At 41.0% G+C, this 26,491-nt stretch overlaps 1 protein-coding gene across 4 annotated transcripts in view; it reads left to right on the forward strand.

Annotated features, from left to right (window-relative positions):
* GRM4 (glutamate metabotropic receptor 4) overlaps positions 1-26,491 on the forward strand; it is a 617,812-nt gene that overhangs the window by 258,590 nt on the left and 332,731 nt on the right. For 3 of the 4 annotated variants that reach the window (XM_073616043.1, XM_073616040.1, XM_073616041.1), the window contains exons 5-7: positions 7,035-7,189; positions 7,274-7,414; positions 26,047-26,239. In XM_073616043.1, the coding sequence (XP_073472144.1) occupies positions 7,035-7,189; positions 7,274-7,414; positions 26,047-26,239 (489 nt within the window). Of the gene's footprint in view, positions 1-7,034; positions 7,190-7,273; positions 7,415-26,046; positions 26,248-26,491 lie in introns of all 4 variants that reach the window. The other variant, XM_073616042.1, reaches the window with a different exon arrangement.

Raw genomic sequence — 26,491 nt, forward strand, 5'->3', positions numbered from 1 at the left:
AGGAGTCCCCAGAATTATTCAACCACAGTGTCGGTTATATGCTGCTGGAGGATGTGCAGCGATTTGAAGGTTCCGATGTTGGTTCACAGGTTGAGAAAGGGAGTAACGTGAGCCTGGAGAGAGGGAGTGCCACAGAAGGACCAGAAACTGGCAGTAATGTTCCCCCAGCTGCAGTACACTGCCAAGTTTGCTCCAGTGATGGGGAGGGAGGGGATAATGAGGTCACTGACTGTACTTGGGTTCCTGAGAGAAGAGAGGAGGAAAGTGAGGAGGAGGCACAACTCCAACGAGGCAGGATGTCCTCTAGAGGGCAGCTTAAGGGCAGCCACCCTATTGCATCACACCGCAGAGCTCTGCAGGTGCAGGAGGCTGCTGACTTCCCACTGTCTTTTAAAAGTTCCTTGTTGTGGGCCTTTTTCGACACACGTGGAGCAGATCACGCCATTGCTGTTTGCAACCTATGTCTGGAGCGGATCAAGCACGGTCAGAACAGCAGCCGCTTGGGCACCACATGCTTGACCAGACATATGACGACCTGCCATGCAGTCCATTGTCAACGTCACTTGAAAGACCCACATCAAAGAAAAAGGCGGACTTCTCCTTGCTCCTCATTTGGGATCTCTAACCCTACTATACAGGCATACCCCACTTTTAAGTACACAATGGGGTTTATTTACTAAAGCTGGAAAGTGCAAAACCAGGCTCACTTCTGCATAGAAACCAATGAGTTCCCAGGTTTTATACCAAAGCTTAATTGAACAAGCTGGGGTTAGAAGCTCATTGGTTTCTATGCAGAAGTGAGCCTGATTTTGCACTTTCCAGCTTTAGTAAATAAACCCCATTGTGTACTTAAAAGTGAGGTATGCCTGTACCTCCAGTTCTCACTGAGAGGAATGAAAGTGTAGCAATACGTGTCCCAAGTACAGGCAGCCAATCTGCCAATCTTGCAGCCAATCTGTACACCACCAATTGATTTTAGCAGGACAATTTCCCTACCCCAGTTTCTGAACTGTAAAAAGAAATTTGGTTCCAGCCATCCACATGCTCAGCGTCTAAATGCTAGCTTGGCCAAATTGCTAGCACTGCAACTGCTGCCATTTCAGCTGGTAGCTGAAATGGCAGCAGTTTCAGCTGGTTGACTCTGTGCTGTACCTCAATGGCAGGTTCCAATACATCATTTCTTTTCACGAAAGGCCATTCCGGCTCTCTACCGGCATGTGGAAGGCAATGTTTTGGCCTCCTAATATTATTTCTGTAAGGAAAAAACCGCGCTACATCAAACAACAATATTAATTAAAAAAATTAGGAATTGATTATATAAAAATCCAAAGCAGCAGCTAAATTGCAAGATAACACAAAAAGATCAGATGGAAAAGAGGAGCTGCACTATATAAATCTAAACCAGCAGTGACTTGCAAAAAATGTGTACATTGACAAAGTCCATAAAAGACACCCAGGTGAGCTTCATCCAAACTTGAGTGCCACCTAATAAAAAACTCACTTACCAGATGGCAAGCAAAAGCATGCAGTTGGCTATAGCCCAGCCACGGCCTTTGCTTGGTAGGAAACGTCCAGACTGGTGTAAACAAATGATTCGTCTAGGTACTGCAATCAACTATGATCGTGAACATCCGGTATTCCCGATGGCTCAATCAGGGTATAAAAGAGAAACCAACCATAGCATAATAACGTTTAGAACAATTTATTATCTAAAAGAAGTATTGCACTTACATATTGGAAGAATTAAAAGCGCTAAATACAGAGCCGGCCGGCTGCAAAAGAAAACCCCGTCTTCCTAATCAAACGGCGTGGTGATGTCAGCACTTATCCTCCTCCAGACGCGTTTCGTCACAGGTTGATGTTATCAATGGGGTAATATTACTGACTGCAGTTAAATATTGGTGGTGAGATATGCGAATCCTATGTAAAAAATCTAGTGAACATAATGAAATCTTATGCGATTAAAATTCCAATCATAAACAACTGCAATCCTATGCCATGTCAACCTGTGTAGCATACACGCCTCTATATACACATGTTGCATTTATATGCAACAGAGAAATATGCAACCCTGTGCGATAATTGCGATAAATGTGATAATTGCAGTGACAACCTGTAATTTACATAAATCTATATAAAAGTGCATCAATATACAATAATCAATATAGAAATAAAGTGAACTGTGTTTAAAGTGCTCTTGTGCCAAACAAATTCATGCATTAATCTTTGTCCACAAAATCACAACATAAAGCACATTCATAACTACTCCATTATTCTGGTACTCATTGCAGATGATAAAACAGATGATAAAACAGTAAAGTGCTCATGTCCACTCTTGTGCTCCCCCTTTGGTGTATGCTCTCACCTTAGAGCGTGTGACTTTGCACCTAATCTCGGTCAAAACACGCTTTTAAACCACCTCTGGGTTTATGGTCAGCATCTAGATCCTTGGAAGTTTGCTTGCAACAATATTCATATGGAAAACAGAGGAAACTGGATAGTGTATTACCGTTTTAAAAGTTTTATTTAAAATGACAATCTTCCCTATATTAGGGTACTCACATTTAATAGGTGCTATAAGCGCACCACTCTGTAACAAGCCACTCAAATATCAAGACACTGTATTGGTGTGTCCTTTCCAGCATGAGATCACTCCACTGTCTCAAAAACCATCCTGTCTACTCCCCAACATGTTTCGATACTGGGAAAAAACGTATCTTCCTCAGGGGGATTCCTTATATTTGAGTGGCTTGTTACAGAGTGGTGCGCTCATAGCACCTATTAAATGTGAGTACCCTAATATAGGGAATATTGTCATTTAAAAAAAAACGTTTAAAACGGTAATAGACTATCCAGTTTCTTCTTTTTTCCATATAAATATTGTTGCAAGCAACCTTCCAAGGATCTGAATGCTGACCATAAACCCAGAGGTGGTTTAAAAGCGTGTTTTGACTGAGTTTAGATGCAAGGTCACACACTCTAAGGTGAGTGCATATACCAAAGGAGGAGCACAAGAGTTGACATGAGCACTTTACTGTTTTATCATCTGTTTTATCATCTGCAATGAGTACCAGAAGAATGGAGTAGTTATGAATGGACTGCGATTTTGTGGACACAGATTAATGCATGAATTTGTTTGGCACAAGAGCACTTTATTTCTATATTAATTATTGTATATTGATGCACTTTTATATAGATTTATGTAAATTACAGGTTGTCACTGCAATTATCGCATTTATCGCAATTATCGAAAACAGGGTTGCATATTTCTCTGTTGCATATGAATGTAACATGTGTATATAGAGGCGTGTATGCTACACAGGTTTGCATTGAGAGTATCGCATAGGACTGCAATTTTTAATTGTTTATGATCGTAATATTAGGATTTAGTACGATTATCATTTGATTATATTTGGATAGCGCAGCTATAATTATATTGATATAGATTCTTATTTGGCACGAGCATATGAGACGTGGTCAATGCTAGCAGCTGTCCTTTAATCATCTCTAATTATCATTTGGATTTTTACATGGTAGCTCGCAAGAGTTAGTTTGTTTTTTAGAATGTTTTGACCTCGTTGGACAGGGCGGTCAGCAGTAAGGTTCATATCACCGCTGACTCATGGTGCAGCAGGCATGAGCAGGGATGTTACCTTTCCTTCATGGCACACTGGGTAACTCTGCTGGCAGCTGGGAAGGATGCAGGACAGGGTTCAGTGTTGTTGGAGCTTGTTCTGCCACCACGCCTCCAAAATGCTAGTGGTGATTCTGCCACAGTTTTCTCCTCCACCCCCTCCTCTTCTTCTTCCTCTATGGCCTCTTCTGCAGATTTGTCCTCTGAACCAGTGGTGCTCCGTAAGCGCACAAGGGGCTACGCAAGCAGTTGGGCTAAAAGATGCCATGCGGTGCTTGAGTTAGTCTGCCTAGGGGACAGGAGCCACACTGGGGCAAAGATTCTGTCAGCTCTGCAGAGGCAGACTCAGAGGTGGTTGACGCCATGCCAGGAATGGTTGTATTCACCAATGGCACCAACCCTCTCTCCACCCTCTGACAGGGACACTTGACCCATGTTCCATATTTGGCACACGTCTGGAATTTGGTGGTGCAGCGGTTCTTGAGCAGGTACCCTGGCTTACAAGATCTCCTGAGGCAGGCCAGAAAAGTATCTGGTAATTTTTGCTGGTCATACAATGCCAGTGCTCGGCTGGCTGACATTCAAAGGGAATGCAACCTGCTCACCAACCGCCTCATTTGTGACATGCCCACCAGGTAGAACTCAACATTGGAAATGCTGCAGCGGCTGCACACACAGCAGAGGGCCATCAATGAGTACCTGTGTGAGTATATCACCAGGATAGGGTCAGGGGAGCTTGGCTTCTTTTTGCCACACCAGTGGTTACTGATCAAGGATGCATGCACTGTCCTGTCACTATTTGAGGAGGCCTCAAGCATGGTGATCAGTGACAATGCCTTCATTAGTGACACTGTCCCTCTAGTCTTCCTGCTGGAGCACACACTTTGTGGAATCATGGACAGGGCACTTGAGGCAGAACAGCGGGAGGAAGAGGAGGACTTCCTTTCCTCTCAAGGCCCCCTTTATGCAGATAGCATTCCTGTGGGCCCACCAAACACACAGGAAGAAGAGAAGGAGGAGGAGGATTGTGTCAGCATGGATGTAGAGGATAATACCCAGCAGCAGTCTTCAAGAGATGGTTTTCAGTCCCCAGAAACCCAAGTTGTACGTGTTGTACGTGGCTGGGAGGAGGTAGTTACAGATAATGTGATCCTTAGTGACCCAGAGGACTCAGAATCGAATGCCTCTGCAAACTTACGCTGCATGGCCTCGCTGATTCTGCAAAGCCTGTAAAAGGGCCCTAAGATTCATGGTATGAAGGAGAGGAATCATTACTGGCTGGCAACCCTTCTTAATCCACGTTACAAGGGTAAGGTTGCAGAACTCATCCTGCCTTTGCAGAGGGAACAGAGGATGAAACCTCTTCAGGAGTCCTTGAAGAAAGGTTTGTGCCACGCATTTCCAGACCCTGGGAGGTTACCATTTCCTGGTGCTGGACAATGTGTTGCTGACACTTCGTTCAGTCAGAGGAAGATCGGTGGAGAAGGTGGCCGGCTGACCGATGCCTTTGAACAATTTTTCAGTCCTCAGTGCCAAGGTCTGATTGGTTCAAGCAACCATCACCAGCATCTGCATTATATGGTGCAGGAATATCTAGGGGCAAGAGCAGACTTAGAGACCTTTCCAACAGAGCATCCACTGGGTTACTAGGTCTTGAGGATGGACCACTGACCAGAATTTGCTCAATATGCAATTGAGCTACTGGCCTGTCCTGCATCCAGCATGCTTTCTGAACGCACATTCAGTGCTGCCGGAGGGTTTGTACCGGTCAAAGAGTGTGCCTGTCCACAGACTCCGTTGATAGGCTCACATTCATAAAAATGAATCAGTCTTGGATCAGCAGCTATCAAGCATCTGATGCTGATGTAACTGATTGAATTTGCTATAGATCTGATCCCTTGAAGACTGCCTATGCTGACTATCCTATTCCTCCTCAATCTTGATATTGCTAGCTTCCAACAATATTTTTGGTTTAGGGCACCACCACCACCCAAGGCCCATTTTTTCTGCCCCTGTTCAACAGGGGCATGTAATTACAATTTTTGGTATATTATTTCACAGCAGGTCCCGTTCCTGCGCTCAACAAGAGTATCTGTGAGGGCTTACAGTGTTGTGGCACCACCACCACCCAAAGCCCAATTTTTTTGCCCCTGTTTAACAGGGGCATGTAATTACAATTTTTGATCTAACATCTCACAGCAGGGCCTGTTCGTGCACCCAACAAGAGTTTTTGTGAGGGGTTACAGTGTTGTGGCACCACCACCACCTAAGACCCAGTTTTTCTGAAGAGTATATAGGGCAGGCTGTATAGTATGTATACTGCTGTTCAGAGTATATAGTGCCTGGGGGCTATTTTGTCCTTTAGAAATGTCATTTTGCTGTGCACTGTTATAAACATGGGAAAGATGTGCTACTTTACAGGCATACTAAGGACCCCTCCCCCCAGGCATGATATTTAAAGGAATATTTCATTTTTATTGTTTTACTTTAAGCATTATTAAAATCACTGCTCCCGAAAAAAAGTCAGTTCGGGTCCCCAAACACTTTTTATGGCAATAGCTTTTATGGCAATAAGCCTTTAAAATGAGCAGTGATTTTTCATGTTTGCGTCCCATAGACTGTAACGGTGTTCGCACAAATTTTTTGCCTGTTCGAATGTTCTGCTGCAAACCGAACTGGGTGGTGTTCGTCTCATCCCTACACACAGATGATGATGACACCTCACCAACATGACATGTCCCCTCCTGAGTCACAGTGACAGTCTCTCTCCATGCCAGGCGGTCTCTTCAGTCCACTCCAGTCCAAACAGCACTGGCAGTCCTGCTCCTGGCTTTCCTTCCTTGGACCACCCTGCTTGGCTCCCTTGTATCATTACATCACACGTCACGCTCAGGCACTGCCTCTGCCAGCTTGTTATAAAGCCTTTGTACAGCTTGTTAAGATATACAATTTAATGTCCATTGCCTGGGCACAGGTGCACCTTAAAATTAGAGAACTGTGCAGAGAAGGTCCGTTTTAGCAATACAAATAGTGGTGAAATTGAGACCCAGAAGTAAATCTAATGCATTGTTCTTAGTCTAGTGTTGTAGTATTTGGCTGCAACTCAATTTATTTGTATTCTGAATATATTTACAGTACATTTAACTAGCTGCATGTCACAGTGTATACATAAATTACTCCATTAACAGTATGTTAGCTGTTTCCTTGGCTAATTATTATTCTTGCCAATTATAACCATCAGGAATTCTTTTGGAGTAGAATTGTTACTTGGAGTGATTTATTGTCAACTGACATATATTTGGCAGTCTGGAGTTAGTTTGAATATATTACATTTCATATTTCTCGTCACTTTTATTAAATATGGTACCATATATTTTTTTCTTCATTCTTTCCCCTACAGACGAGTGCTTGCTGCTGCAAAAAGAGCGAATCAGACAGGACACTTTATGTGGGTTGGCTCTGACAGTTGGGGTTCTAAGATCTCACCAGTTTTGCAGCAAGAGGAAGTGGCAGAAGGAGCCGTCACGATACTGCCAAGACGGGCATCAGTCAGAGGTTTATTAACAATCTAATATTTGCTTGTCTCTGTCTCTCTCACTTACTATCTATGCACATATATATTTTTTTTACTTTTCCTAGGGTTTGACAGATACTTTACAAGTCGGACTCTGGATAACAACAGAAGAAATGTCTGGTTTGCAGAGTTTTGGGAAGACAATTTTCACTGTAGATTGAGTCGAAATGCATTGCGCAGGGGTGGTCATGGAAAGAAGTGTACAAGTAAGTGTCCTTTCAGGTCCACATACAATTCCTGTCCTAATCATGCCGCCTCAACCTCCGCAACATCTCCAGGATGTGACCCTTTTAACCATTGACACCACTAAGCTTCTAATTCACTCCCTGGTTATCTCTCGCCTGGACTACTGCAACTCCCTCCTCATTGGATTACCTTTACATAGGCTATCCCCCCTTCAGTCCATCATAAATACTGCTGCCAGACTCATCCACCTTATCAACCGTTCAGTGTCTAGTACCCCTCTCTGCCAATCCCTCTACTGGCTTCCACTCACTTAATGAATACAATTCTAAGTACTAACAACAACTTACAAAGCCATCCGCAACTCTGCCCCCAGCAACATCACTAACCTGGTCTCAAAATATCAACCAAACCGCACTCTTCTGTCCTCCTAAGACCTCCTGCTCACTAGTTCCCTTGTCACCTCCTCCCATGCTCGCCTCTAGGACTTCTCCAGAGCTTCTCCCATCCTTTGGAATTCCCTACCCCAATCTATCTCCTAACCTATCCATCTTTAGATGATCCCTAAAAACCCTTCTCTTTAAAGAAGCCTATTCAGCTTCTAACTAATACACTGTGTTTTTACTTTCTCCATCAGCTCATCCCCCCCAATTATTACCTTTTGTATCACTTGACTCTCCCTCTTAGTTTGTAAGCTCTAAGAAGCAGGGCCCTCTGATTCCTCTTGTGCCAAATTGTATTGTAACTGTAATGTCTGCCTTCATTTTGTAAAGCGCTGTGCAAACTGCTGGCACAATATAAATCCTGTATAATCATAATAATAATAATAATAATAAAAAGTAAGAACATGCCACTGTTATCTTTTTACTCTTGAAGTCCTTTAACTCAAACATTTCCCATTTTCAAAGTTTGACTTAATTAGCCGATTTAGTGGAGGTGGTCACATTACAACATGTTATACCTGTATTACGTTCTTATAATGTTCACCAGGCTCCCCATTCTCACTTGCATGCTCTGCTTTCCTTTGTGTAAAAGAAGATATTTGCTATTTTCTGGGTGCGTTTAGAACTCATATCTCTGAGTATTGCTGTTCTGTTGTTCCCTGTTAGTCACAGTGTTTATTTTGAAATACATCAGTATTACATGTATATGCAGTTTTGTTAACTGGCAGTGATAGCTACCAAAAATGATGACAATTCTTCCTCTCTGTTGGCTTGGAATTGGTGAATTGGTCACTGTTTTGCACATACAAAGCAGAGTAATGTTTAATTTTACAGTCTGCAACTGAAAGTCAGAGTAAAGAGTGTAATAGCAGATGATTGAGACAAAGTTAGGAATTTCATTTTTCTTTTTATCCATAATAAAGTTCAAGAAACTTGAGCAATGGATATCGATTAAAGCGATATCGAAAACAAAAATGTATTTTATAGCACCTTACTCATTCTTAGATGCGATGGCTGCATTCGTTTTCTGTAACTGTTGGTGTAACTGCTAAAAAAGTGTTAGCAGGAGCTTGACTTTTATTTGTTAGTCAAGTCAAATTAAATCTGCAAATGCATCTAACACCACCCTCTATCAAGATTGACAAGCTGCAATATATAAACTTTTTGTTTTGTGTTTAATACTGCTTTAAGGATTTTTATTTACCAATGAATAGCATTAATGTTGAATTTTTATTTCACTTTGTTCTAGGTAAAAATTCTTAATTACAATATTGTTCTCTTGTTCTCTCAAGAGAGTTATGGCTGCAGTGCCACTGTAAAATTAAAATAAAAAACAAAATACCATTGAGCAACAAATATTGCCCATGCACATTATGAGTTTTTTTTTACATGAAAATAAAGAATTTGATTTCATATCTGGAGTTTTAGTGAGGAAACTAGAGTCTCTGTTAATGAGCCTTTAATTTTTCAGTGCACACTTATATCTTGTTTAGTATACAGAGAGAATGGTGCTTTTATTGGTGTCTCCTCCCCCCCCCTCCGCTGTCATTCTTAGTACTTCACCCCTCCCCCCCCCCCAGCTATCTTCTCCTGCCAGTTTGGTAGGATATGATCTGTGGTCATTCTTCTCAGGCAATTTTTCACAGGTCTTCTTAATGACTTCCAACCCATTCTACTGCTCTTTTCTTGTTCTCATTTGTTATTTAGCATCCATTCTCTGTTCATTGCACTTACTGCTTTTATGCGTCCACTCTGTTCCTTCTCTTCAGTGTTATTTGAAGTGTTCCACCTTGTGTATACTCTGCACCGTCTGTCCTAAATTCTCAGTACTTTCAGTTCATCTCCTCTCTCATTGTTCCCCCTTTTTCAGCTTATGGATTAATGTACTGGAGTTGTACTTGAACTTTCAATACATGAGACCTATGCAAGCACAGCCAGCAGATTAACTTATCTATGTTGCATTGTTGCATTCATGTTAGTTCCATTGCACATTACACATTGCACAAGTCCCATTAGTACTAAGCCCTGCTCACTTACCACCTAGCCACATCATCTGTACTTCAATGCATGTTGGCTGGTGCAGAAACTGTACTTTTACTTCTTACAAGTGGACAAAGGCTATGAAAGTTTGCATTTTGTGTTTCAATTTTCTCCTGCTGTCCCTCCTCTACTCTTTCCCCCTTTGGATCCGTGATTTGCTCCTGATGACTCCTTCCACCTGTTTCAAACAGTATGCTTCCACTAACCTTTTTTCTCTTTTCTGGTAATAGTCTACTCCTGTTGTCTCTTCTTTTTCCTACCCTAATTGTTACTGCTCTTTCTACCTTTCCTTTCACACCTCCTAGTCACAGTATAGTCAGATCATCCATGATCAGGCACTACTGACATTCTGCCATGTAATCTTAATCACAAAGACCCCTCTTCTCTGAACTTAATCACAGTCCTCCTTTGATCTCTAAATTCTCTCTTATCTGTGCTTTTTAATACACTGTCCCTGATTTTTGAACTGCTGTCCTGCATATTTACCCTTTCCTCTCCACGCTTCCATTACAATTGTCACAATCTTCACCTTCCATTTACCTTCTTTCCTGCTTTCATTATTCATATTTTCACAGTCCTTTGTGCCCAAAGAAGGAATCTTGATATGTCACTCCTCCATCAGCAATAACCCCCTATCACTAATTCTCACCAACCCCACTTTACCTCTAGCTCCTGTCCCCTGCACCGCTTAACTATCAGTCTCCATCCTTTACCTCCATCACCCACCACTCCAAATACTGTCTTAAATACTTAATTGGAAACACTATACATATAAAAAATAAGTTCGCCCCATTAAGAATGTTGACTTCTTTTTCAATATTTGAACAGACAATCATTAGATCTTCATTCAAACAGTGCTTACAATTAAAGGTGGTATATTGAAACAAATGAAGCTTAAAAATAACATGGTATATTTAATTTTACAATATATAAAAATGAAAATGCAGATTTGTCACATGTAAACAGTAAGTTCACCACTACATTTACCACCACTTCAAATGTATCTAATTAGAATTAGTTGTTCCAGAATAAGTTCCAACATATAGGGAGCATGCAGGTAGAACCTCTTGTTTTTAAACTGCAGGTTGATTTACTAAAGGCAAATAGGCTGTTTACTTTGCAAGAGAATTTTTAACAGAGCTTAATGAATACGGCGAAGCTCAGCTGAACTCCACCAATCAATTACTTTCAAGTAAAAATGCTGTTTTTTTTTTTTCTTTGCACATGATAGGGTATTTTGGTAAGTGAAATTTTAGCATATTCACTAAACTCTGAGGAAGATTCCCTTGCAAAGAACTTCCTTTGCAATGTCAACAGCCTATTTGCCTGTGGTAAATCAACCCCCAAATATTTAGGCTCTGGTGTTCTGGTATCTAAAATTTGAAGTTGAATTCCAAATGGATATTTCAGCACAATAATGATCTTAATCATACTTCAGTCCATTATGGAATGGAAAGGGTTGTCTATTATCCCAGTCAACTATCTGATTTTAATCCCATTTAAATCTTGTGGGGAGATTTGGAATGAGCCTTTAATGCAAAAGAAAAAAAAAAAAGCCCACAATCTTTCAACTGAAGGGATTTTGTGTGGAGGAGTGGTCAACATTTTAATTGAGTTGATAGTGGACAGTTATGCAAAATGAAGTAATTTCTGCTATAGGGGCAAAACACACTTCTGAGACCAAGGGTACTTACTTTTTTCCACCATGCACAATTAAATCTATTGATATTTTTGTTAATTAAAAGATTTAAAAAGTAAAAATTTTCTTTGATTTTTCATTCAAGCATATTCATTTTACCTGTAGGCTTTGTATGACTTAAGATCTAATATTTGCCTGTTTTAAATATGTGGAAAATGTCTACAATTTTTATAGAGTGTACTTATTTTTTCACAACTGTATTTGCAATTTTATCTATTAGCAATGGACCCTTTGTGGTTGAGATTCAGTTATGCTCTTTTAACCACTAGAGGACCTGCTGCCACAGTTATACTACGGCAGGTTGGCTCCCCTGGGCAAATCAACAATAGTAAGAAGAGCAGGCAAGACTGTAATCCTTGAAAAGTAATTTAGTGGTACATCAGAGTGACAATAAAACAATAATGCTGATGGGTTTCAGCAATAGCTTTAGTCATAGCTTTATTGTTTTATTGTCACTCTGATGTACCAATAAATGACCCTTCAAGGATTACAGTCTTGCCATCTCTTCTTACTATTGTTGCATTGGAGTGTGTGGGGATACATCGAGCCTCGGCACCTGTGAGTGGTGTATGGATTGGGTTGTCCCTGCAGAGAGCGCTGCTACATTATTCTTTTCTCCCCTGAGCAAATCGCCGTAGCTGTACGTCGGTGGCTTTAGGACCACTAGGGGGCGTGCACATGCCGCCAGAGGTGCGACGATGGAGCCGATGCGTGTGTCCGGCAGCTACGATGTCCGCCGGGCACCTCCGATCGCTCCTGAGAGAGACAGAACGGAGATCTGTCAATGTAGAGAGGAGACAGATCTGTTGTTCCTACTGATTAGAAACAGTGATCTCTCTCCTCCTCAAGGCAGTCCCATCCCCCCACAGTTAGAATCACTCCCTAGGACACACATTTAACCCCTTGATCGCCCCTAGTGTTAACCCATTCCCTGCCAATGACATTTACACAGTAATCAGTGGCTATTTATAGCTCTGATCGCTGTATAAATGTCAATGCTCCCAAAAAAAGTGTCAAAAGTGTCCGATCTGTCTGCCGCAATGTTGCAGTCCTGCTAAAAATCGCAGATCACCGCCATTACTAGTAAAAAAAAAAAAAAAATAATAAAATGTCATAAATATATCCCCTATTTTGTAGATGCTATAACTTTTGCGACAACCAATCAATATACGCTTATTGCGATTTTTTTTTATCAAAACAAGAATACATATTGGCCTAAACTGAGGAAGAAAATTTGTTTTTTTTATATTTTTGGGAGGATATTTATTATAGCAAAAAGTAAAAAAATATTGCTTATTTTTCAAAATTGTCGCTCTTTTTTTTTTTATAGCGCAAAAAATAAAAAACGCAGAGGTGATCAAATACCACCAAAAGAAAGTTCTATGTGTGGGAAAAAAAGGACGTCAATTTTGTTTGGGTACAGCGTCGCATGACCGCGCGATTGTCAGTTAAAGTGACGCAGTACCGTATTGCAAAAAATGGCCTGGTCTTTAAGAGGGCAAATCTTCCAGGGCTGAAGTGGTTAAAATCTAAAACCACATTGAAAAGCAAGTGTTTGGAGAGGTTGCAAGATTTTTATTAGGTTTCCGTATGTCTGGTATATTAAAAACTTTCTTTTCAGTTCAATCGTTTAGGGCACTCAGAAGTGAAACTAGCAAACACATGTGTAGCATTTTGAAAGAAAATGCTCACAAAGTGGTAAATACAAATAATAGCCACAAAATTGTGTGTGGCTAAATTTAAAGTGGTATTAAAGGTTCAGGTTTAAAAAAACAAAAACAAAAAAAAACAGACATGTCATACTTACCTGCTCTGTGCAGTGGTTTTGCACAGAGCAGCCCAGATCCTCTTCTTGGGTCCCTGCCGGTGCTCCTGGCTCCTCCGCCTTGACCGCCTAAGCCGCTTGCTATGGGGGGCACTGGTACGTGCTTGCTCCCAAGCTCTGCCTTATGCATCCTTAAGATACATAGAGCCACAGCTCGCCCCCTCCCCCACTCTCTCCTCATTGGCTCACTGGCTGTGATTGATAGCAGTGGGAGCCAATGGCTCCTGCCTCAGCCAATGTGGAGAGGGAGTCCCAGGACAGCCAAGGCTCTTGTGCACATCGCTGAATCAAGAGGGGGTTCAGGTGATTATTAGGGAGGATGTGGGGGGAGCAGCACACAGAAGGTTTTTTACCTTCATGCATAGAATGCATGACGGTAAGAAACTTTTAGCCTCTACAACCACTTAAAGCAAAATTTCAGGCAGATAGCTAAGTTCACCATTTAAAAACACATACATATATGTTTGCTGTTTTACCTGCCAAACAATAGCCAATCTTGTGATTTAAATTCATTTTTCAACACTGCATAGCCAGACAGGTGATACGTAGGTTCTGATTAAGCAGTGTATCTCCCTGGTTCAGTCCCAGAATGTGTCACCTCTCCACCTCCAGCCTCCTCAATGAACAGTAAATTAGCATTGTCACCTCTACAGTCAGCAGGGAGTTGCCCCAGTAAACAGTAAATTTGGCTGAGGAGATGGTAATGCTAAACCAGGAGGTAGCAGGGGGATATTAAACCGGCTCTATGTCTGTAGGATTTCATTTGAAATGATTGTTTTCAGAACATTTGTTTGATTATCTAAGAGTTAAATGCAGGGGCATTGCTGGGTCTGCAAAAGATCTGGGGCTAGAGCCAATAGCAGCGGTCACCAACCTGGGGGAGGTCACACCGGTGGTAAGCAATTTTTCATGGGCAAAGGAAGGCTGGTGTTGGCGTTTCAATCATCATGGCACCATGGTTGATATGGTGTGAGGGTGATTGAAGCACATTGTTTCTATTGTTACATTGTAATATATAATGAAGTGGTTCAACTCACCATAATGCAGAATCAGTGGAAGCCCTGGTCACGTTGCCATGTAAACTGCAACCTTGGAAACATCTCTCAGTGTAATTGGCAGGGGCGTTGCTAGGTCTGCCACATCACTTGCCACAATTTGCAGATTGTCAATTGCCACATCATTTGCCACCATTTGCAGATTGTCACTTGCCACATCATTTGCCACCGTATGCAGATTGTCACTTGCCACGTCACTTGCCACCATTTACAGATTGTCACTTGCCACGTCACTTGCCACCATTTGCAGATTGTCACTTGCCACGTCACTTGCCACATCACTTGCCACTATTTGCAGACTGTCACTTGCCACGTCACTTGCCACCATTTACAGATTGTCACTTGCCACATCATTTGCCACCGTATGCAGATTGTCACTTGCCACGTCACTTGCCACCATTTACAGATTGTCACTTGCCACGTCAGTTGCCACCATTTACAGATTGTCACTTGCCACATCACTTGCCACCATTTGCAGATTGTCACTTGCCACGTCACCTGCCACCATTTGCAGATTGTCACTAGCCACATCATTTGCCACCATTTGCAGATTGTCACTTGCCACATCACTTGCCACCATTTGCAGACTGTCACTTTCCACGTCACTTGCCACCATTTATAGATTGTCACTTGCCATGTCAGTTGACACCATTTACAGGTTGTCACTTGCCACATTACTTGCCACCATTTGCAGATTGTCACTTGCCACATCACCTGCCACCATTTGCAGATTGTCACTTGCCACGTCACCTGGCACAGTTTGCGGATTGTCACTTGCCACATCACTTGCCATCATTTGCAGATTGTCACTTGCAGATTGTCACTTGCCACCATTTGCAGATTGTCACTTACCATGTCACTTGCCACCATTTGCAGATTGTCACTTGCCACATCACTTGCCACCACTTGCAGATTGTCACTTGCCACCATTTGCAGATTGCCACTTGCCACATCACTTGCCACCATTTGCAGATTGTCACTTGCCACATCACCTGCCACCACTTGCAGATTGTCACTTGCCACATCACTTGCCACCATTTGCAGACTGTCACTTGCCATATCACTTGCCACCATTTGCAGATTGTCACTTGCCACATCACCTGCCACCATTTGCAGATTGTCACTTGCCACATCACTTCCCACATCACTTGCCAATTGTCACTTGCCACCATTAGCAGATTGTCACTTGCCACCGTTAGCAGATTGTCACTTGCCATGCCAGCCAGTGCCACCAAATGTGCATTGTCACTGCATTGGTGGCAGGCTGGCAGCACTGGCCCATTTAGTGAGGGCAGGAGAGCGGAGATGCGGGGCTAGCAGTGAGAGATGATGTAATCTCTCTGCTCCCCGCCGCACCTCCGACATTTAAAAGACCCGCGCTGTGAGGGTGGAAGAGCGCTGATGTGTGGCGGGAAGTGAGAGATGATGTCATCTCTCTGCTCCCCCCTGCACATTCCTCCCACGTTGAAGTGGCCCGGCTGTGAGGGAGGAAGAGTGGTGACGGGCGGGCAGAGAGAGATGATGTCATCTCTGTTCATCCGCCTGCTCGACTCTCCTCCACTTCCAATGCCACCCACCGCAGCTGCGACCCACCCGCTCTTCTCTCCTCCACCTCCAATGCCGCTCACCACAGCTGCGACCCGCCTGCTTGTCTCTCCTCCACCTCCAATGCCACAGCTGAGGCCCACTGAGACTCGGTGCTATGGGCTCCACATTCGGGGCTCCAGCCTTGATAGCCACACCCTGGCAACACCTTTGGTTAAATGAGATGATCGCTTTTATTCAGAATGATCAAATCAATCAAAGGCAAGCATGGAAAATTGTTGTCAAATCTAATGGGAATGACCAAATTTCTAATTGTTTAATATGCTTCTGGCTGAGAAATTGTAACTAGTCTAATGCACATGCCCTTGTCAAAGATAATCTGGAAGTAGAATGTTCTTTAGCAGGAAAGGTCATTTATTTCTGTAAATTAGTGATGTTGACATGGTACTGAAATGAAAAGTCTTTTAAATCTAGCCAAGTTCACAAAGGCACCATGAAATGGTCAGAATAGCAATTTTCATACTTTGTCATCCTAAAATTCAAATTGCTAGAGAGTTTTTTTTTTTAAATTTTTTTGGGGAGGGTGCATGTGATCAGCACAGGGCCAATCAGCACTGTCCAGACAGAGGGTCATGAGTCATGCAGCGTCATAGGAGAGTCAGAAGAAGGGAAATGAAAACTCCTCCTACAAGCTTAAACCAGTGCTCAGGCAGACACTGATTTTTTTCCTGGGAAAATGTGCATGTGATCAGCACAGGGCCAATCAGCACTGTCCAGACAGAGGATCAGGGAAGAATGAAAACTGGTCCTACAAGCTTAAGCAGACAGTGATACAAGTCAGAAGATTGCTATATACTACTGATGAGAAAAGGTATTTAGCGGTTTATATTTACTAAAATAATTGCATTTCTATGTTCTGTGTACTGTGGGAGACCAGATAAAGTGAATGCAGGGTCCTGAGTTTAGTAACACTTTAATTTCACTTTAAGATAGATATTTGTCACAGGAAGAAAACAATCTAAAGCAGACGCAAATGGAGCTAAAAGAAATTTGAAATTTGAAACCACAGAATTACTCATAGTTTATGAATGGGCACACATTTCCTAGTCTTAAGAAAAATCTTTAACCTATCAGATCATTTTACGATTATTGTCAAACAACAAATACGACAAATGTGGTACTTTATTTTTTCCAAAATTTCAGGATGTAGCTATCCTTTCCAATGTAAGCCACAGTGTGAAAAACTTTTATTCTTGCAGTGTCTCCGTGGATCAGTCATATAATCTTCAGTGGAAACATAGTTTATGCTCTTTTGTTTTAACATTAAGATAATCTTAGTGTTCTTCTAATTAAAAAATAAAGTTATACATTTTGCTTAATTTTCAGCTACATTGATCAAAACTGTTCTTCTTGAAATATTTTAGTCAATAAGATATGCAATCTGAAAGGTTTACTTTATCCAGTAATTTAACAATATTAATTCAGTTGTTTGTTTTTTTTCGTATATTTTCTAAAAATTCTTCCAATTCAAAGTGAAAATATCCTATTCGTATTTTAAGGCTCAGTGAAAGAAACTTGCATTACCTCAGGCAATCAGATATATAATTCCCAAAGCACAGTTTATCGGTATAATTAATTTACTTTACTGTCACTGTTGGGCAACAAATGCCCATATTCTGTTTTTTCCCCAAAGTAAAGCTTGCCTCAATCAAATGCATACTTTGATACATATTTTGTCTATTAAAATTAAAAATAAACTATACATATTTCACGATTTTGGGCAATAAATATTAAATGTGTTCTCCTATTTTTTATTCAGTATTTCTTTTTACAGTAAAATAAAGCATGTTAGTCTGCATATTTTGGGCTCCAGTGATCTATATGTACAGTGTTGTTCTTGTAGTGTCTTAGGGACCTTTCACATGGCCGTCCATGGGTCTTTTTGCATCAGTGTTCATCTGATCTGTCCCATTTGGGTCTGCAAAAATGGAAAAGGATGTAAACCTTTTTCATTTGTTTTTGTGGACCTAAACTGACTCGGATGTGGGTGGATGTAAATGGACACACATCCGTTTACATCCACCACCAAATGAATTGAAAGCTTACCAGCTGGACAAGCTGTCAAAGCTTGTGGCTCATACCCAGCCAGAGCCTTTAAACCCCCAGACATCTCCAGTGGCTAACGAGCCAAGCGTTCCTGCTGTTGGAGTGGATATCAGCAGTCACCACGAACGACCATCAACATGTCGTTTAATAGACATTAAAAGCATATCCATAGGTCTCCAGCTGGTGCCAACCTTCCAAGTAGTCAATGGTGAGCAAGCCCCTCCGCGTGGATTTTGATGTAAGGTGCTTGGAACAAGGAAATTGACTGGGGGGACACCTGGAAGAGCCAGCCCGGCTCGCGTGGATGTTGATGTAAGGTGCTTGAAACCAGGAAATTGACTGGGGGACACTAGGAAGAGCCAGCCCGGCTGGCTCTTCCTGGTGTCCCCCTGGTCAATTTCCTGGTTCCAAGCACCTTACATCAACATCCACATGGAGGGGCTTGCTCACCATTTACTACTTGGAAGGTTGACACCTGCTGGAGACCTATGGATATGCTTTTAATGTCTATTAAATGACATGTTGATGATCGTTCGTGGTGACTGCTGGTATCCACTCCAACTGCTAGAAAGCTTGTCTGGAGGTTTAAAGGCCCTGTCTGGGTATGAGCCACAAGCTTTGACAGATTGTCCAGCTGGTAAGCCTTCAATTCATTTGGTGGTGGATTCACAATTCCCTTTGATTATAGAAGACTTCTCACTGGGTGTCCTTAACATTCATTTCTGTTCAGGAAGCATCTTGGAAGAGACTGTCATTTACTTACCATCATTAGTTTATCCCATTGATGTTTTATTTTGGTCATTGTCACAGTCTTTTACTTTTGCTTTTATATGCAATTCAGTCATTTTTGGTTTAATATTTGTTCACCTATTAGTTTTGATGCACTATCTATATTATTCACATTACATTGGTAGTTTCTTATTTTTCAATTAAGTTGGCCACGCCATCAGATTGGAACCAACTTTGTTTGTTCCTTAGATTTCCTTCTTGGTTTATTTTTTGGTGATCATTTTTATGCTTGTTTAATTCATTTGCCACTTGTTTATTAGATCACATTCACTCACTTATTAGTGTTAGCGCAGCTTCCGTCTTGTTTTTTTTTTTTCTGTATGGTGTGTATTTCACTTTGTTCATTGTTCACTTTTTTCGTTCATTATTCACCAGTACAGTTTTTCTTTGAACATCCGCTTACATCCTCCCACCCACATATAGAGATAGATTGCATTTCATCTGGATGCATATAAAAAATGGACACATGGAATGCTCATCTGAAAAGGAGCTTAATCCCCTTCAGTCTTTTACAGACACTTCAGTGTTGATGTACTAAAACTGGAGAGTGCAAAATCTGATGCAGCTGTGCATGGTAGCCAATCAGCTTCTAACGTTAGCTTATTCAGTTAAGCTATGACAAAAAAAAATGGAAGCTGATTGGTTTCAGTGCAGAGCTGCACAAGAGTCTGCACTCTCCAGTTTTAGTAAATCAACTCCTTTGTCTATTACAATTTTTTTACACAAGAAAAGGGTTCCCCTAGGTGGACTTTACCGGCACTTGCATAAAAAAGAAAAAATATAAGTAAGGATAGTACATAATAAAAGAATATATATTTTATTCAATTAGAAAATACAAATATTAAAAGCAAAGTGGATATCATGGGTAACAAAGCAGTACTACTTAGTAAACATAATGTACAATCAAGCAGTAAGAAATGATGAAAAGGAACCAGAAGACTCTTATCAAGCCAGACGCGTTTCGGGGTATTTAATATTTCTAGGGTCCTTCTTCAGGGGCATAGTTGAAAAGAGGGGTTCATCTAAATTAATTGAAAAAATGAAAAGGTGAGAGTGTGTAGACAAAAGTCAAATGATGAAAGAGTTGTCACTAGATATCCAATAGAAGGTTTGAATGATCCATTGATCACCTACCTGGAAGAATTTTCAATAACTGCTTATGGAAGGGAGTCTAAAACGAAAAACCAATGTGAAAGAGTAGGGTGTGGAGGTGGGCAGTTATGATGTAACAGATATAGGTACTAATTCTTAGATGTTACAAGCTGCAAGAAGGTAGGCAGCAATCTCCATAAAAGAGTATGACACTGTGCCCATCCCGCCCGACCCAGGCGTGCGCAAGCCAGAGCGATATGCTGAGGTCACAGGAAGGCGCCCCTATAAAATGAAAAATTAAGGTACCTTAAAAAGAGTTCAATGTATGTGAATGAATGCAAAAATGACAAACCAAAATTAGTATGAAAAAAATATATATTACAATAAAATGCCTGTTGTCACATTTTTCACATATAAGTAACATGCTGGTTAAAGCAGTGCAGCAGGAAAGGCACTGAATATAAATTCAAAAAAAATATAAATTACAGAAAACTGGGGTAATAAGAGTGTATATATATGTGTTGTAATTGTAAAGCAGATGTGTGCATTATAAAGAAAATTAATAACTAGAAATATATATTGAAAATATATGTCCAGAGGTAAGTACATCAATCGTAAAGAATTTTATGGTTAAAAAGCTGGAGTACTATAGAAAAGTTTGGCATATTAGTATATAGCCAGTATGTAAAAGGCAAATGTGGTGCTAAAAAAGCCATAACTATAAGTTTCCCATAGCCTGCAGGAAATGGAATAGAAGCCATGGCAGGTTAGGAAGTGGTAAAAAGGGCCAAAACAATGCAACCATATAACTGAAAATAAATGAATGCTGATGGAGAAAGTATAATGCATTTGTAATACTGATCCTTGGGAAGGAGAAGGAAGAGAAAGAAGTAAATAAACATACCTTGGGAGGACAAAAAATGTGAGCACGGCCGACCACGCAATCCGGCATCCGGCATGTAAAACGCCTTGGCAGGGGATGAGTGGGGCCGGTTTAAATATATGACGGGCTCCAATCAGCTGGCGTCAAAATGACGCACAGCTGTATAATAGAGACCATCAGCTGGGGCGCCTAATTAAAAACCTCCCGAAGCGAGGGTGCGCGGCGCCGCCCCTACCGCGCATGCACGAGCGCAATGACGTTGGAGCGATGTCGTGCACACCCGCCCCACCGACACGGAAGTGCCCATCCGGCGAACTGAGCATGCTCGCCAGAGTGGCAACATGGAGGCGGTGGGCGTGAGGTGGAACAACGCCCAAACAACCTCCCTAAACGCCGCCCCAGGAAAAAATTCTGGGGCGGCTTTCCGTGCCGGGCAGCCGCTCCGGCCACACACGCCTCGGGGGGGGGCCGGGAAATGGGAAAAAGTAAAAATAAATTATATAATCAGAGTGGCTTAGATGAAAATATGAGGAGAGAGGACTAGGACATGTCACAAAGTGTCAATTTTTTTGCAAAAGAGGGCAGGCAGAATCGAATATTAAACAGTATATTAATAAAATGTACATTAAGATTGGTGGTATAACAGGTAGAATGATCTCTTTATACAAGACATTATATTATGCAGAAACATAAACAGGAACATTCAATAGAGAATTTAGCATTTGGGCGACAAAAGACCTAACCTCAGGTTAGGACACATAATTGCTGACATAAAGTAAAAAATAGATGAATGATATGTTAACAAAAGGAAGGTTCCAGAAGAGGAACCAACCAAGCTGATTGTGTGGATCTGATACATGGTTCCCTAAAAAAGTGCCAAAAAAAAAAAAAAAGGGTGGGAGGCATGTAAAAGGCCAGACATACAGCTTGGTGTACAGAAGTCAAATAGGAAAACACAAAGGAGAACACAGCAAACATTGCGACCTACAATTTGTGATAGGTAGAGGGAAAAGGAAAGGGGGGAGGGAAAAAGAGGGAAGGGGAGGGGAAGGGGGGAGGGGGCGGAAAGAGGGAGGGGACAGGGAGATGGTAGGTGGGGGAAACAAGGGATTACTTTTCCATTCCCCCAGAATTGAAGCCTTCTAAGAAGGGTTTAAAGCAGACAGCCTCATTGAGGCCTGGGGGTGTGGTGGCCTTTAATAAATGAATCCATTTGAGTTCTCTTTGGAGTAAGATTTTGTTCCAGTCACCCCCTCTGGGGCTAGGATGTATACGATCCAAAATTAAGAATTTGATAGCGGGAAACTTGCCTCCATGTACCAGAGCCACATGCCGGCCCAGGGGAAGATCAGGGTCAGCTGTTTTCATCGACAAAATATGCCTGTATGCTCTTCGCCAAAACTCAAGTTTAGTCTTTCCTATGTAAAAGCAGCCGCAGTTGCACCGGAGTAGGTAAACCACTCCAGTGGTCCTGCAGTTAGCAAAATGTTTAGGAAAAAAGGTTTTCCCATTGGGGAGGGTGGGATTCTCTGGGTCAGCATGTAGCCACAGTAGTGGCAAGTACCGCAGGCAAATGTACCCCTATATTTGCAATGAGTTGTCGTTGATCTAAATTCACTGTTGGTGATTTTGTCGCCAATGGAGGTCGCTCTCCTAAATGTAAAATGGGGTTTTTCTGGCACTAGATGGCCCAGGCTGGGGTCGAGAACCAACAAGTGCCAGTATCTTTCAATTATTCTTTTGATTTGCTGATGTTGATTGTATGTTGTAATAATACTAAGATGGCGTGTGTCTCTTTGTTGTTTGGTAGGATGGAGGAGCGTTTGTCTGGGTTTGTTGGTTGCTTTTTTAAAAGCCTTTTTTAGGGATTTGTGGGAGTATCCGCGTAATAGTAGTCTGTCTCGTAGGGCAGCAGCTTCTTTGAGGAAGGTTTCATTATCTGTACAATTGCGCTTGATCCTGATGTATTGCGAGTAGGGTATGGAATCAATTAGAGGTTTGGGGTGGAAGCTAGCAGCATGCAGTATGGTGTTGCCAGCAGTGCTTTTTCTAAATAGCTTCGTGGAGAGTTTACCCTGTCCATCTTTGAAGACCTCAATATCCAAAAAAGTTACATAAGTATTGTTAAAGGACATTGTAAATGTCAAATTGAAGTCATTCTTATTCATCCTGGATATGAACTGCTCGAGTACATCCGGAGGGCCCTCCCAAACGACAAAAATGTCGTCTATATATCGGTACCACCCCTGAATGTGGTTTGTATATTGGGTGATGTTCCCATCCAAAAGGAGGGTTTTCTCCCACTCCCCCAGGTACAGGTTGGCATACGATGGGGCACATCTTTTTCAATTAATTTAGATGAACCCCTCTTTTCAACTATGCCCCTGAAGAAGGACCCTAGAAATATTAAATACCCCGAAACGCGTCGGACTTGATAAGAGTCTTCTGGTTCCTTTTCATCATTTCTTACTGCTTGATTGTACATTATGTTTACTAAGTAGTACTGCTTTGTTACCCATGATATCCACTTTGCTTTTAATATTTGTATTTTCTAATTGAATAAAATATATATTCTTTTATTATGTACTATAGTCCTTACTTATATTTTTTCTTTTTTATGCAAGTGCCGGTAAAGTCCACCTAGGGGAACCCTTTTCTTGTGTTTATGTACTTTTGGACGTGGCACGGCTTTCCTCCTAAACAAGTTGGTCTCCCCTTTCTCTGTCCTTTACAATTTTTTTACTGACATTTTTGTTGATTAGGAAGTACTGTGAAACAGTTTAACATAAGTTTAGTAAGTGTAGCATTTTATAGTATATCATTGTAGGTTGCAGTAAGAGAAAACTTTTTTTCAGTATTTTTCAGTATTTCAGCCTCTCAGACATACAGGAGTTGATTTACCAAAGGCAAGTAGGCCGTTTACTTGCAAAAGGTAATTTCCCTTAGCTAAGGAATGTTCCCATAGCTTAGTAATTGTGGTAAAAATTCACTTCACAAACAATACACAAACAAGTGCAAGGAAAAGGAAAAGAAACAATATTTTTTCTTAGCCATTATTGGATGATGGAAGTCAGCAGAGCTTCACCTCATTCATTCAGCCAAGGGAAAATTCCCTTGCAAAGTGAACATTTATTTCAGCCCCATAATCATCATCGCTTTGCAATGGCCATCAACCTGTGGTCACACATCTTCCACACACACTCTTTATAAACATTTTAAAAATGTTATATATATTCATACATACATTCCTGTACGTATGGATTACATGGGTTGTTACAGATGTGGTGAAAATTTTATGTCACTAGAAACCTCTAGAAATATATTCCTAGAAAAATGGTGACATATTCAACACACACACATATATATATATATATATATATATATATATATATATATATATATATATATATATATATATATTTATATATTTATTACAGTATTATACATATATACATTGTATATACCGTATAATATAAAGACTTTAGTTGATAGGTACGATTGACAACTATACGGTTAATCCATGTTTTGTACTTTTTTATTTTCAATCTGAAGCAAAGAATTTTTTGGACAATTAAATCAACTTATTAAACAATATTTAGTCTTATAATAGCTAACTTTAGTTGCTACCTGTTAGACACTAAAACATATATATTATAACATGATAAGAATATAATTTTTACAAGCTGCCAACTATTAAAAAACATCTTTTCATCAATCATAAAAGAGTTGCAGCAATGAACATGGCATTAAAGAGACTATGGGGGCAAACAGCTGAAGGTGTAAAGGCAGACAGGCATTTATAATATACGTTTGGGGTGGTGGAGAAAGCAAAACCAACAGAAATATATTGCAACAGTGTAAATGGGGTGATTCAGCCCTTGCAAGAAGATGACATTGACTGGATTGCCTGTTAATTTTTTGGGGCTGGCTACAACTTTCACACAATATCCCCTGGCTCCTAGTCATTCTGCGTCTATTATAAACAAAAGCAGGATTGGTGCTGCTGGATTCAGGATTTCCAATCTGAGCAAGCTAAACTTGAGGTAAAAGAGTAGATGGATGAAAACTCCCAATCTTTGGGATGATGGCTGAAATTTAAAAGTGGTCTTTGCTGATGGTTCTAGCACCTTTGGCAAATCCAGTAATAAAAAAGGTGAAAGCAGTCAAAGGAACATGTCATTCCACAGCTTCTGTTATTTAGTATCCACTGTCTGCTGCTGCGGGTATCCATATGCTTCCCTGTATTTGTGGATTCTCTGCTGATTCTATCACAAAGGTGCTGCACCCAGGAAAAATACAAACATTAGAAGCACTTTTAGAAGTGTCTCTACTAAAACACCCTGAAAAAAATGTTTTTTCCTGACAGGCATCCTTCTACATGTGTACTTACGTAAAAAAGTAGGATGTGTGGAAGTTCAGTTGGAAGTTGGGAATTTTCCATGAAAGATGTAAATGTATGTAAGCCAAAATTTGTGAATCTTTTTTTTTTTTTTGCCTGAACAAAAATAAGAATTGCAAGCAATTGTCAGAAACAGCTGTAAGCAACTTGTAATAAATGTCTAGGGTTACTATCTGGTCATTGATGGAACTACTGCTATAGAAGCTCACATGACTGCTATGAGGACTGGGGTGAGGATTGGTTGTGGCCACAGACCCGGGAGAGGTGAGTTCTCTCTCCTACCCATATGAAGTTGTCCCAATAATACCTTAAAGGACCAATCCAGCGCAAACTATCTACCTTTGGTGCTTTTCACAGTGGTGGTTTATAGTTCTGTAGTGAGGGCCAACAGCAGCCATGGGACAAGAAGGAGGTACCATAAGTAGACCTGCTGACAGCAATCCAAGAGCAGGCCTTGTTCTTGAATCCTGCAGAGGTACTCAGAAAAAAGCCTTCTACGGCTTTGGTATCAGTGGAACTCCCACTAACATCAATGAAACTGGGGGCTTTTGTTCTCATTCCCACTGACACGAATAACATTTCTGTTTCTAGTCCGACACTGACATACTGTTTTGTTTTCTTTAGTGGGAGAGTGCAGCCTTAAACATTTTGCAATGGGGATTCAAGATTTCTTGTTAAGCCCATGTGTCTGCAGTAGTGTAGGTTGGAAAAACATGAAGAAAATATATTATGTTTTTACTGGGTCATTCCTATGTTTTTTGTCCTTCTTTTTAACACAGATCAGGAGCGAATTGGCGTGGGGTCTTCCTATGAGCAAGAGGGAAAAGTACAATTTGTTATAGATGCAGTATATGCAATGGCTCATGCTCTTCACAATATACACAAAACTGTCTGTCCTGGCAGTGTCGGACTTTGTAGTCGTATGGACCCAGTTGATGGAACTGACCTCCTAAAATACATTCGTAATGTCAACTTTACAGGTAAGATAAACAATCTTAGAACATCAGTATGTTCCTATTTAATAAAAGAATATTAGAAATATTCTTCAGACCAATGGAATATAAGTAATTGGCTTTTCATTCTTTTATTGAAATATGTGCTTTAAATGTTTGTCTGTTATATCTGCTTGGCTTGCTTTGCAATAAGAGCAGCTTGAGCCAGGGAAGAAGAACTCAGAGTAAAACTTTGCAGACAGTGGACCTGGTCTGCAGGCAGAAAATGATG

Source organism: Aquarana catesbeiana, linkage group LG02, assembly GCF_042186555.1.
Source record: "Aquarana catesbeiana isolate 2022-GZ linkage group LG02, ASM4218655v1, whole genome shotgun sequence".
Lineage (NCBI taxonomy): Eukaryota > Metazoa > Chordata > Amphibia > Anura > Ranidae > Aquarana > Aquarana catesbeiana.